The 14,116-nt window shown below is 38.8% G+C and overlaps 1 protein-coding gene across 3 annotated transcripts in view; it reads left to right on the plus strand.

Moving 5' to 3' along the window:
- Window positions 1-13,724, plus strand: part of ctnnd2a (catenin (cadherin-associated protein), delta 2a) — a 350,952-nt gene extending 337,228 nt beyond the window's left edge. For all 3 annotated transcript variants that reach the window (XM_028434803.1, XM_028434804.1, XM_028434805.1), the window contains 4 exons: window positions 4,373-4,499; window positions 10,620-10,751; window positions 11,250-11,326; window positions 12,529-13,724. In XM_028434803.1, the coding sequence (XP_028290604.1) occupies window positions 4,373-4,499; window positions 10,620-10,751; window positions 11,250-11,326; window positions 12,529-12,954 (762 nt within the window). In that variant the 3' untranslated portion in view covers window positions 12,955-13,724. The remainder of the gene's footprint in view (window positions 1-4,372; window positions 4,500-10,619; window positions 10,752-11,249; window positions 11,327-12,528) is intronic.
- The last annotated feature ends 392 nt before the right edge of the window (window positions 13,725-14,116 follow it).

The following is a 14,116-nucleotide window of genomic DNA, read 5'->3' on the forward strand; positions in this document are numbered from 1 at the left end:
GATGATTCTGAGAGCCCTACTATCAAAACCACCTATTCTTGCAGCCAGAGTCTTGTTCAAGGACCATGTCTCTGAGCCATAGAGCAAGATGGAGAGTTCTGCCGATGCCGCCAGAGTGGTTTCCAGATAGACTGTAGAGCTGAAGCTGCCAGGGTTCTCCTGCGAGTAATTTCTGGTTTTGGGTCCCCATTGTCTGTCACTGTGGAGCAGAGATATACAAAGCTATTGACAGGCTCAACAATATCGTTGTCAAGCTGAAGAGGGGGTGGATCTGGATCTTTGTCCAGCTCACTTGAACGCCAAGCTTCTCTGCATCTTCACTGTATATGCCCAGGGCGTCTCTTAACTGGCTGTAGGATGTGCTGAGCAGGATGGTGTCGTCGGCATACTCCAGCTCAGTCAGATGGTAGCTGCCGAAAGACACTCTGGGCACCCGTTTGCAAACTCTGGACATCAGATGGTCAATGATGCAGTTGAAGAGATCAGGGGCTGCCACACAGCCCTGCCGAATGCCACTGGAGATGGGGAACCAGTCGGAGTCTGTGCCATTAACATGGACACAGCTCTGTGCGTTGGTGTAGAGTAGCTTCAACAGGGCAGTTATCTTGGGAGTTTCAATTGTGTATCTGAATGAATATAAATCACATTGAGGGAACTGTAGATGACACTTGCACACACATTCTCACACATCCTGTCTAATCATCTCAGTCATTTTAGCACATGTATATCGCACCCTCTCTCGTGGCTTGGAAACGAGCTTCAGAGCCAATTAATATAATTGCATCTGCAAAGGGCTTTACAAGTGTACAGCAATGACTTCTTCACCCAAACATAACTCAGATACGGCGCACTCAGACCAAAGATGGCAATTAATAATTCTGGCCTTAAAGGTCTATGTAAGAAACTATATACACAAATATTTTCTACAATGGTTGCGTAAGCTATGGAAGAACAATAAAGAAAGAGAAATATAAACATTTGTGTTCACACCGTAAGCAACTTCATCAACTCTGGTGACTAGATTACATTTAAAATCATTGTAAATGACACAACAACAACGTCAAGCGACCTCCATTCTAGTGACTCACTCAATTCCAGCGACTCAATCGTGTGATCTGAGTCGCTGGAAGGTGTTCAAAATTAAAAATTTTGAATTTCTCAAGCGACTTCAAGTGACTTTGCCTCACAACAATCAATCGGCAAGGAAAAAAGAGCTACTATGTACAAGCAACTTATTACGGGCAGTTTAAGCAACTATAGTTGCTGAAGTCGCGTTCCTTAAGAAAGTACCTTTATGGCGACATTTTAAAAGAAACATATAGAATACTTTATAGCAGAGATGTTCGACAGTAGCTTTTTGCAGATGTCCGATATGCCGATAATATTGTCCGACATAAATTTCCAATAATGACTGATACCGATGTATGATTAGACCCCGTCTCCTTCAAACTAATTTCAGGTCAAATTGTCGGTATATGTTAGCCTGGAATCCATTCTAATCTCCTTGTATTATTCAATGTTTAATACAGGCGATTAGTCTGGAAGCGCTCACCGTACAGTGTTAGAGTTCTGGGGGGCTGAGTGGGGCGGGACAAACACTCCCTAAACGGAGCTGTCAGAGGAAAATGGCGTGTAGCCTCTTCTTGTTGTGGTTTGAACAATTTATCCAGAGCACTAGCTCTGAACATTTTCTCCGTGGCTGGCACCATGTTTGTTTTGACACTGCTTGGTGCAAGAGATATGACGTTCTTTCTGTACGGCTCTGATTGGCTCAGTTTCTTTTGAACCGAGAAAGTGAGCAGAAACAGCGGCATTACCATACCAATGTTCTTACAAAAAGCAAGGAAGTGGGTGTTATCGCCAGGCTAGGTGTATGTCCCATATATCCATGGAATTTTACCGTGATGCCCACTGGATGTATTACACAAATAAGCATCCCATGTGCAAAATAAGAAAACTTATTCAACTTCAGTTATGGAAAAACTACCATAGTTGTTTTTAACACGTCTCGAACAACAGCGCATGTTGGTTTTCAATATCGCCGATACTGATATCAATTACCATTTTCCTTAAACTTCCCGTCAAGTGCCTCCATTGAATAACAGATCATTACAGTCAAGGTCGCATGAAAATAATAGGACAATTCTGACTGTTCACCATAACCTACTATGAGATACTGTATCCACGGTTCAGTTTGGGATCTCGACCTAGATGGGACTCAGGGGAGGACGCACTCCAGCCTCTAACTCACGCTCTATTGCTGCTCCCACGCCTCATCTTTCACTACTCCTTTCTTTCCTTTTCCATCATGGCTACCTCCAACTCCTTTTCCTTGCTCTCAATCCCTACAGTCATCCATTCTCTTCCTTGGCTAGTACTTTTTCCACTTTGTTTTTTTCTCTCTCTCTCTCTCTCTCTCTCTCATCTTCTACACATCTAACATTTCTCCTCCTTAATGTGTCCTCCTTGAACACAAGTCCTTCCATATACTCAATCACCCTCTCCAACAGAGCCCCAGAGACTGCCTTGCTGTGATTAAATACATCCATGTTATTGTTCGTCATCTGTTCATGCTTTATAAATTTATTCTAATGCTAATTTGACTTTGGTTACAGCTCCTGGATTGTCATCGGATCTCATTACTCTCTCACCCCCCCATGCCATGCATTCCACTCCAATCACTGCCAAAACAAGGCCGATTCAAAGTCGCTGACTGGGCTGTAATTAGGCTTGTTGACATTAAGACATTTACTACATTCAAAGCCCATCCAACCATAAGTGGGAGCATGTATAAATCTTAGAGTGTCCTGGCTCCGTAAATTACGAGCAGCGACTCAGTGCCACAGGGTTATTGGATCATAGCACACATGTGTTCTGTTTGTAGAGTGCATCTTGTTCCCGAGTCTGTTTTCGCCCACAGTCGTAAAAGTTTTATGCTGGGGTCTCTAAATCTATCATAAAAGTAATGTGTGTGTGATGTTCTGGTGAATGTTTAATGATTGCTAAGCCAAGCTTTCATTGGCTCACCACAATTTAATAGAATTATGCCTTTTATTCTAAGCAAGAGTGATTCAGTTATTCAAGGATGCAATAAAGATAAAGACCTAGCGTATAGGCCTCATAGATCAGTTAATCGAAGAGCATTTGTTATTAAAATAAAAGATGTAAAATGTTAAAATATGCACTTGATCGCCACTGTAAACACTCTCTGTTATTGACATTGTTGGAAAAGTTCAACGCATTGCATTGTGGGATGTGTAGTCCCATACATGGATGCATACAAGTGTTTTCTGTGATTTCTTGTGTTATTTTGCCAGATAAGGACAGTGATGTGCTTGAAACCATTTGTTATAGTTTGTTCCCAGTATTTCCCGTTATATCACATTACTCCACGAGACATTGATTTTCAGTCGGATTTAGATCATTCCAAATCAATCGTAAACTCCAAAATAAGCTTCCGCCGTTGTTTTGCCAAAACTTTGAATCTGTGAAAATATCAGAAATGTGTTAGGAAGTCATTTTAGCAGAATTTTCAGGGGAAACACAAGAAATCATGGTAAGAATTAAAGAAAAAGACTTCTATGTATCCGTTTCCCACAATGCATCACCCAAATCATTTCCAGTTTTTACAGTATGGATCAAAACATAGTTTCTAGCAGCAATTTCAACCTTCTACTTCTTTTTGTTTCAGGCTTTCTATTTTTTATTTATTGATTTATTATATCTACACCAGCAATTCTCAACTGCTGGGTCGGGACCCAAAAGTGGGTCGCGGACCTGAACTAGGTGTGTTGGGGACAGCTGGTCAAAAATAAATACTTAAAGTTTCTCATTTTGGACTTTTTTTTTTTGACAGGCATGCTGTGAAATGCATGTTGCACAGGAAAATATATAGATTTATGTTTTAAAAAAGATTACATATGTGTGTGTTTTCAACAGCTATTTTTGAAAGTGGGTGGCGATTTAATGACCATTGCAAAATGTGGGTCCCGGGGTGAGACCAGTTGAGAAACACTGCTCTACACTACATGTCTTTATTTGATCTTTTATTTTATTTTTTTTAATTGTCATCTCCAGCAGCTTTTCAGTGCATTTTATTTTTGCTGTTTACTTTTAAACCTGTGAGAAGTTTTCAAACTGAAGTGCAGTTTTGAATTTGACTTTGTCAAGTGTTTCAAAGCTGAACTTTCACAGATTGATTCTTAAACACAAGGTAAAATCATCAAAATCTGCACAAATTACAAAATAATACAATACAAATGATCCTGTTGCCTCTTGACACACATTTTCTAATGATTTGTTTTTTGTGTTTAGTTTGTTACACACCAGTAAAAAAACCCCATTTTTTCCTGTTTGTGTGTTGGTGTTACAGGACGGTTACTCCCAGTATCACTTCGTGGGCTCTGCCTCGACGATAGAAAGAGACAGGCAGAGACCTTACTCCTCCTCACGGACCCCCTCCGTCTCCCCCGTCAGGACGTCGCCAAACAACCGCTCTGGTGAGGACCATTTCAGACCCTAAATACAAGTCATATGTTCATTATATTCTCAGGGTTTTATTGTCCTTCTCCTGTGAACACTAATGTTCACTTTATGACTGTTCAGCACAAAAGAAAATGTGAGTTATTTTCATTGTGTTGAAAATAAATTACATCCACGAAGCAGTGATTAGAAACAGTATAATTTTTACCATTAAAATAAAGAATCACAGTTATATAAAGTGATACTATAACAAACATAATAGAAAAGCAAATACTGCATTGCGATATAATTCTCCAGTCAATGCAGAAGAGTGTATTAACACAATTTATAATGCTTTTTATATATTATTTACTGAAGCTGAGGCTTTATAATGGCATTTCTCCAATTTTCACCCTCACACATACACATTCACACTGTTTTTGAAGTGATTTAGTTCATTTTTTAGTAATTCTGTGTGTTTTTGGAAAGAAATTTTGTATTTTTTCATTCATTTTGACAGCGTATCACTGTTTTAACTTGCTCTGAATTCACAATTCACTATTGGAATAGCTCAGAATGGACAGGAAAACCCCTTAAGTTGTGCAATGTTGACATGATTTTCAGCAGCAAAAAAGTGAAAAAATAAATGCTCAACATGTTCAAATCCCATTATTCCTAAAATTATTTTTATTTATTTTATGATTGTGTTCCTTTTTTAATTTTCCTTAAGATTCCACAAGTTTGGATAGAAACTGAACTTGGACTCGCTGGAGTAAATGCTGTGTTAGACACAAAGACAAGTGCACGAGTCCAAAAATTCTAAAAGAAATATCATACAGTTTATTGCAGTGCTTTATTTATTCACTTGCTCAGAATCATAAAAAGATTAGCTCAGGGAACATTGGCATTCATTAGAATGTTGTGGTAGTGTTGATAACAGGAGCTGCTTAAGAAAACAATAAATAAAACAAGAAGTATTGAGAAGCTGGTAATAATGCAAAAATAAGTGTCAGGAGTTTCATCACCCGTGGCAAAACACTTCAGGAAACTGTCGAAACTCTGTGCGAAGGAGATGATATCGACATATCAAGAAGTAAACAAAAGCTGCCAAATAATAGTATTTAATCTGAATTTAGAGGTTTGTGTGTTACACAGTGAATGGAATAAAGCCCAGGTTCTGACACTGGAAGTTTTCAGGTTAATAATAATAGTACATAATGATACATTTAGATTACGTTAAAATATTTTTAATAACTCTATTTAACATCCCTGTTTAAAGCCAACCTTCAATTATGAACATTTTTTGTGAATCCCTTTAGAAAGTTTCCAACTTTGAAAATCCCACGATCTGAGTTGAAATTTTATGTTTGCATGGATGTATGTATTAAGGGTGTAAGAAAAAATCAATTTGGCATGCAATATATTGCAATATTTCACCACGTGGTTATCGTATCGATCCAAAAAGCTTGAAAGCAGATGGCACTTTATTTTCATAACACACACTGGGCACTTTTATAGATATACTGTATATGTAACATGTAATCATATTTGTAAAATTATTGACATTGTGACATATAGCGATGTATATCGTGTTGCTTAGTATCGGGATATATCGGATTGTGACATACAAATCGTGAATTGTATTGTCAGATTCATGGCAATGCACAAGTATGTATTATTTTGAATAGATGCTAATATTTATCTTTGGATATGATACAAATATTTAATAATACTTACAATTTCCGGTTAATTCCAATTAATAATTCGAAATAGTAATAGTTTGGAATATTCTGAAAATTCCTGTAATTAAGTTCTCGTGGAAATTTACCCAAAACAGCCAGAAATGTGGTGACTGTCATGATTACAGCTTCTTAATACCTCACAAATAAGAAAATATTTCAGATAATCTTTAGTTAAACCTTAAATAAAATATTTGTGCTTAAAATTAGAAACCAAACAAAATAAAACCCACATATATCGAGCTATTGTACTTAAAATGGCTCAATAATTGAATAAAATGGTTCTTAATGACATTAAATGTTTCATCATAGTACCAACTAGCTATGATTTAAAGATGTATTTATTCATTTTACTGATGTGTAACACACACTTTCATTTAGACGTTTGCCTTTAGCATCAACATTTACAAGTCAATCAGACTCTTACACTAGAGCTAAATTAGCTCTTAGCATCAGCGTCTACCACTCACAGGCTTTCATGCTGTGAATGATGATCATCGTTAGCCTTTAGCTTCAGTCCACTGGCCTTCATGCTTTTTAAAAGGACGCCTTAGCTTTAGCTGCTAGCAGTGGGATAGTGAAGGAGCCTTTAGCTGTTCTTTCTCCACAGTCACTAGGCTTAGCGAGCTGATGAGGCAGAGAAGTGCTTTCCCTTCCTCTTGGCTTAGAGACGTCTCCAAGGACCCGATGAGATGAGAGGGAGGGAGAAGATGTGTGTTTGTGAGAAAGTGGAGGGATAATCAGGAAGGGTGGGATAGAGGGGGAAAACAGGGAGCTACAAAGAACTACCGATTGATGAATGTTTACAAGACGGAGAAGAATTAAAAGACTGAGGATTTGACTTTGGTCTGCGACATTGAAAATACAGTTCTAAAATGACATCTCAAGTAAAACAGTGTTTGTGGACGAATATTGTCCAGCGAAATTAGGAAGAGTTTAGGGTGACCATTTGGGGTGTGACAAGATTTCGTGCCAAGAGATCTCGCAAGATTAAACTCGACGAGATTTCTCGTTGCGTTAAAAATCTGTCTCGCAAGATTTTTTGTGAGCTATCCAAACTTCTATTTGTGACCTGAGGGGCCAGTAATGTGCCTTTGCTACGTCTAGCCTGCCATAACCTAAAGCAGGAGAAGGAAAAGAAGAAGAAGAAGAGTACATTTTAGTTCTAGTTTCAATTTGTGGAAGAAGTTTATTGACAGTTAAAAGAACATGGCTGTGTAGTTGCAGCTTGTTGTTAATGTCATACTTGGTCAGACTCTGTTTGCACTATTTTCACTTTATTGACAGAGTAGAACTTTGATTTGATTTTGCACATAATATTGTTTGCACTTGAAAAAAAGAAAGAAATATATGATTTTATTTTATTTGAACTTTTATAGATTTTGCATCATGCATGTAAAGAGTTATAATGAAACATTTCAAAATGCATGTGCAACTCGGTTAAATAAAAGATCTGTTGGTCCAGTCAAAGATTTTGTCATTACATTTTTCCTAAAATCTTGTCTCGTGAGCTGAGGGTATCGTCACACCCCAAGTGACCATACGTCGGGATTTACCGTACATGTTCTCTTTTCACGTCTTCTTCGGACCGTTCGGCCGGATTTTACAAACTCATCAAAATGTTCGGGTTTCCCAGGGACCCTGAGCATCTAGGGCCTAGGTTCCAGAAGTGGGGTACACAAGTTGTCATGGCGATACGTGATTGAAAATTCAAAATAGCATGACAACATTGGAAACTAGAATATAAACAGTCAGGAGCCTCAATGCATTGCCACAAATTACACACTAGCTTCCAGTGCATTCGGAAAATATTCACAGCACTTCACTTATTCCACATTTTGTTATGTTACAGTCTTATTCCAAATCATATCAAAAGAATCTCTTTCCTCACAATTCTACACAAAACACCCCATAATTACAATGTGAAAAAGTTTTTATTTAGAATTTTTGCAAATTTGTGGAAAAACTGAAAACTAATAAATATTTGTGTGCATGAGTATGGGGTACATGGCCACTGATCTAGGGGAGCACGTTAATTTAAATGGCTGTAACTGCTAATATTTGCTCTAATGGAGAAATTCAATTCAACTTTATTTATATAGTGCAAATTACAACTGGGTTAATAAATGTTGTTCTGCTTTTCTGTAGCTAGTTTTTATTTATTTTATTTAATCGACAATATTGTATTTTGCCATTAGTAGGTAGATTCATTAAAACATAGAGTACTTTTTGAGTACGCTGAGGTTGGCCAAAATGTCCTATTTTATGTAAATCAAATAATGGCAGACAATGAGATGTAAACTTTCTCAGTTATTTATTGAATTGTATATTTAATGATTATTTAATGTTCTGAAAGCCTTGAGTTTTTTGTGTTTTTTTTCAGTTTTTATTTCTAGGAGGAGATGTTTCTCATTGTTTCAATGATTGAGAGATGTTAAGAAGATATACTGTGATTTTTCAAGGAAAGAATGTTATAATGCATAATGAAGGTGATTGACTTCAGTCATTTTTATAAAGAGAGGTTTTTTAAACCTCAAGGACAATAACAACCTATTTATCTACTATATTGTATTTTGCCGTTACACGGTAGATTCAATAAAACGTTGAGTACTTTTTGAGCATGCCGAGGTCAGCCCAAGAGTGTGTCCTCTTTTTTGGAAACCCAAGTATGGTCACCCTAAAAAACGTTATATAGTGGAAATGAGCACCTTTTTCTCTATGACCCTCATTTCTTCACATACGTCACATTATTTTGGAACATATTCAACACCTAGCCTTCACTCCTGAACACTCCATGTGACCCCTCAAGCACACACTTTCTCCACTCACCCACATATATCTTCTTTCTGCATATGCATTAAGCTACTCCTCAGAGGTAGATCAAAGTAAAAATGAGTCATGATGGAGGAGAGGAGCAGTAAAACACCCTCAGGAGACCCAAGGTTGGGTTAGATCCTGCCGGAGGACAGATAAAGAAGTGTGTAGAAGACGAAAGAAGGGACAGCGCGACCCGTGCTTCTATCACAGCCCTCACAGGGCCCTGCTGTGTGCTGATATTGAAGGTGTCTCTCAGACTGTCACATCCAACTGTTACAAACCAGGTGCCTACTGTGGTCACAACCTGTTGAGATGTCTCCGTCTCTTCAGGGGCCCGTGACAGGTTTGGGCTTTCAACGTAATGGAATCTGCCAAAAAGATGTCAGTTGATAGAATAATCCATCAAATGTGTAAGAAAAAAAAAAGGTAGAAATTTGCTGGCTTGTCAAAAAAGGACAAAATTTGAATCCCTTCTTAGAAAAATGGACAAATTCCAAATGTCATGTATGAATATGAATTAACTATAAGGACACCTTATAGTTTTAGATTCACAGATCCTAACAAAAAATGCATAATACACCAAATAACTACTAAAATATCATAATTTTTTGGCAATTTTGAGCTTTCATGCCAATCTGGATCAGTTTAAAAAATCAAAAAATTCCTATCTCTCATCATATCTCGGTTCATAATTGGCTGATCTTGATGATATTGGACTTAAGATATGTTGGGTTGGTTCCTCAATTACTTCAGCGACTTTCATTCGGATCAAATGTGGATTGCGCATTTCATTGTGATTTTTTGGGAAAAAAATGGGGGTGTCCATACATTTGGACCTACGGTTATTAATGGGGATGGAACTGCACATATCGGGCAAGGAGGCGTTTTGGTACTTGGTGGAGAGTTGAGCTCTCGTTTTTACAATTTATTTTTATTTCCATTTATTCTATTATTATTATTATTATTATTATTATTATTATTGCCAGGTTTGTCATTACTTTTGCAGCAGCATGAGATCCCACTATATCATGACTAAAATAACAAATATGAAGAGGTTAGGTGAGTTTAAATCAAACAAAAAGGATGAAAGCTTGACCTTAAGATAAATACACTTGTTAAATTAAACCAATTCACACCAAACAGCTTCACAGGTGATTTTATAAAAGATTTTTTCACATTAAGATGCTACAGTGGAGCAGTTTAGGAACGCCATGAGAGAAAAGAAAAGTGATGATGAGGAGGAAATCCCCATCAATGCTTGTGTTGCTTAGAAATGTAGACATATTTAATTTTATGTTTGTTTTACTTCTGAATTGTCTGTTTTAAACACACAAAGAGGAAATGGGAAAAGCAATAGATTGTCAATACATCGGCTGTTTGTGTCTTTGTGTTTTCCCAGAAGTCCTTTAACATGCTGGAGGTGACCCTTTGTGTTGACAAGCTAAATGATGAATAATGACTGTGCACCTTGAAAATCCTGAGACACTCACACACACACACACACACACGAGCAACAGTGTAAAGACTCCTGCTGTCCTGGGTTTATTGCTCATTATTTTGTATTGTGCGTGTGCACGTGTGCGTGCGTGTGTGCGTCTGCAGCTAGCGCCCCAACCTCCCCCAGAGAGATGATGAGTCTGAAGGAACGCAAGATGGACTACGATTCCACGGCAACCAATGCTGGTTTCCATAGCAACAAAGGGGAACACACATCTCGAAAGGATGGCATAGCAGGTGTGTGTGTGTGTGTGTGTGTGTGTGTGTGTGTGTGTGTGTGTGTGTGTGTGTGTGTGTGTGTGTGTGTGTGTGTGTGTGTGTGTGTGTGTGTGTGTGTGTGTGTGTGCGTGCGTGCGTGCGTGCGTGCGTGCGTGCGTGCGTGCGTGCGTGCGTGCGTGCGTGCGTGTCAGTGCACAAACGTGTGCACATCTCGTCTGATGGAGGAAAATTAGATTATCCAACTTTTTTTTTTTATTATTTCCTTTTATCTTTGATTTTTCTTCCACCTCTGATTCCAGCTCATTCCTGCTTTTATTCTGTGTTCTTATATTTCTGTTCGTCTTTTAACACCTGAATACATTATTTGTATCTTCTGTTCTTTATAGCTCAGACGTTCATTTATAATTAACTCTTTTCAGGATTTGAACTGTTCTTCATCCTTATATTTGCACAATGTTCAGAAAATGAAAGAAAGTTAATAAAAAAGGGTGTTTTTTTTTATCTTTTCCTTTGCAGTTCAAGTGTCCTGTGGCACATCCACACTGTTCCGAAACTCCTACCTGACTGCCAGCGATGACATTAAACAGAATCAGGTAGGGATTACAAAGACGCACGGATGGGCTTTTCCATACTCGAATGCATCCACTCCCCAAAGCATGTTGAGTGTTGGCATATGAGCATATGCTGTCAAGACAGAGTGGTTATTAAGAAGAATAGTGACAGGATGGAGGAGACACAACAAATGGACTCCTAATGTGATAAGGGACAGTCATGGATAGTGTGAGACACAGGGATGATTCTAGGATTTTTTGACCATGTGCAGTACACAATGGCACTACAGGGGGTACTTGAGAGAGAGATAGAGGAAAATTAACAAACGAAAGCATTAAAAAAATGGGGTTTGATAATGTTTGTGTTTAGTTAAAAATTATAATTTTAATAATGTTACCAGCAACTCACAAAACGACAACAAAAACACACAAAATAAGAGAAAAATCTACTGAATAATGAACAGAACGGACAAAATACACTAAATGACACTAAAAACACACACACTAAGAGAGATACATATTTACTATTACCAGCAACACACAAAATGACAACAAAGACACACTAAATGAGAGAAAAACACACAAGATCACTTCAAAATACTCAAAAATAACAGAGAAACATACAAAATGACATGAAAGAACCAAACGACACCAGAAACACACACACTGAGAGAGAGTATTTTAAACAATACCAACTACACAAAAGAAAACACAACACAAACTCACAAAATAAGAGAAAAATTTACGGAAAGTGCATCATATCCTGACCAAAATGGCGGCTCTCCATAGTTTATGCCTGAAGGATTAAAAACTTTCTAAAAAGTCCTTTTAATGTGGTGCACATATTCTGTTTATTTGTAATACATTGAACACACCTTTTGATATTTCCATTTCCACAACAGGAACCCTTGAAAAAATAGAACATATACTTAACTCTTTATTCTTTCCTGTGTTAATGCTCTGATTGGTCATTATTCTAAATGCTGACATGAAAGTTAATCACATTTTTGTGATAAAAGTTGCCCATCTCTGATTTACAGCATGAGCCCCTTCCTTTCCACTCTCATTCCTATGCTTCCATCCAACCTGCATTTCAAACCTTTCTACTCTGTTTGCTCAATGTAACTTTCCTTTCCCTCTCTCTATCCAAACCCCCTCCCCTACTTGCACTGAACCCCCTCTCCTTACTTTCCTGCTCGTGGCCAAACTTTCCCACTTTTTCACTTCCACCGACTTCCCTCAAGATCCCGTCTCAGCCCTGCGTGGTTCCCTCCCAGCCCCAACAGGACAGCCTGTCAGCAGCCATGCTTAAAGACTACGACCCCTATCCCCCCCCTCCCTCCTTCCCCCAGCCTCAGCCGCCACCGCAGCCCCCGCCTCACAGCCAGAGCCGGAGCTTCGACGAGACCTTCTATGAGGACCAGGGTCCACCGCCCCCTGCACCGTCCCAGCCACAGCCTCAAATCCAGGCCCAGGCCCAGCCTCAGGTCCCTCCCCAGCAACCTCCGAGTTCCACCGGACCACCGCGGGATCCACGGGAGGATCTGCGCATGCACCTCGGGCTCAAGTCCACTGGCAACTACGTAGACTTCTACTCGGCTTCTCGGCCGTACAGCGAACTGAACTACGAGACCAGCCACTACCCCGCCTCCCCCGACTCCTGGGTCTAGTTAGACTTTAACCAATAGGAGCAGCAACAGGCTGTCTGTGTGTGCTAGTGTGAAAGGGATTATTATTTATTATTTTTTTGCAAAAAGGTCAACAGCAAACTAACAGAACGGTGACTATTAAGAAACACTTATGGAAAACAGTCTTTGTCGCCAAATAATGAAACACGTGTGTTAATAAGAAGGATGACGGAGCAGAACGAGAAGTAACACGTGTGTGCGGTGTACATTTTCTGACCTCCTCAGGTCTCAGAGTGAGGTATCAGGTATCAGAAAAACCTCTCATCAGATGAAACGGCCTCAGCCTTCAAAATAAAAGTCATCAGACTCAACGGCCTCAGGCATTTTACTTTGAAGTAACCAAAAGTACACAAGACAATTTTAAAGGAACCGAAAGTACACATGACGAACTTAGGTAAACACACACGCTGAAGCAGCAGCAGTAAATTGATATCAGTCTTCCTTCTTCTCCTCACCTCACATGAATAATCCATTTAGGACGATAGTCCATTATTTTGTCCAACCATTGCATCAGATTTTGTCACAAACATGTCAGATCATCCCATAAAGGTGATACAAGGTGGTAAAATGGCTACTAAAAATGGAACTGATTATCACAGCTGACTCGGTGCTGCAGGGAAGTAAACTCTCTATATGAAACAGCTGACTTTAGCGTGGCATTGGGTCACAAACATGTCAGATCATCCCATAAAGGCGATGCAAGGTGGTATAACAGCTACTAAAAGTGAAACTGATCTTTGTTTTTTCTATTACTGGATTATCTACATACTGAACGTAAAGATATTAACTGATATTAACTGTAATATCGACCTGCCTTTGCTATTTTTGTTTTACTTGTGAGGTAGTTTGAGAGAGAGGAGTTCACATTCTTATAGGGTAGGTGGAGCCAGGATTGTCAGGAGGAGTTTCTGCGTTGTGACATCAAAAAAATTAAACTCGCTCATTTGGAGCTGACTTATTACAAAATGTGGAATAAAAAGGGAGGGAGGAAACATAACTTTGTCAACTTTGTCCCTCTAAATGAGGCTAAAAAAATGTATATCACTGTAGCAAAACCATTATAAAATGAATGTCCCATAACACTGTCCCTTTAAGGCCTGAGGCCTTCGAGTCTGATGACTTTTATTTTGAAGCCTGAGGCCGT

The sequence above is a fragment of the Gouania willdenowi genome, chromosome 20, assembly GCF_900634775.1.
Source record: "Gouania willdenowi chromosome 20, fGouWil2.1, whole genome shotgun sequence".
In the NCBI taxonomy this organism is placed as follows: domain Eukaryota; kingdom Metazoa; phylum Chordata; class Actinopteri; order Blenniiformes; family Gobiesocidae; genus Gouania; species Gouania willdenowi.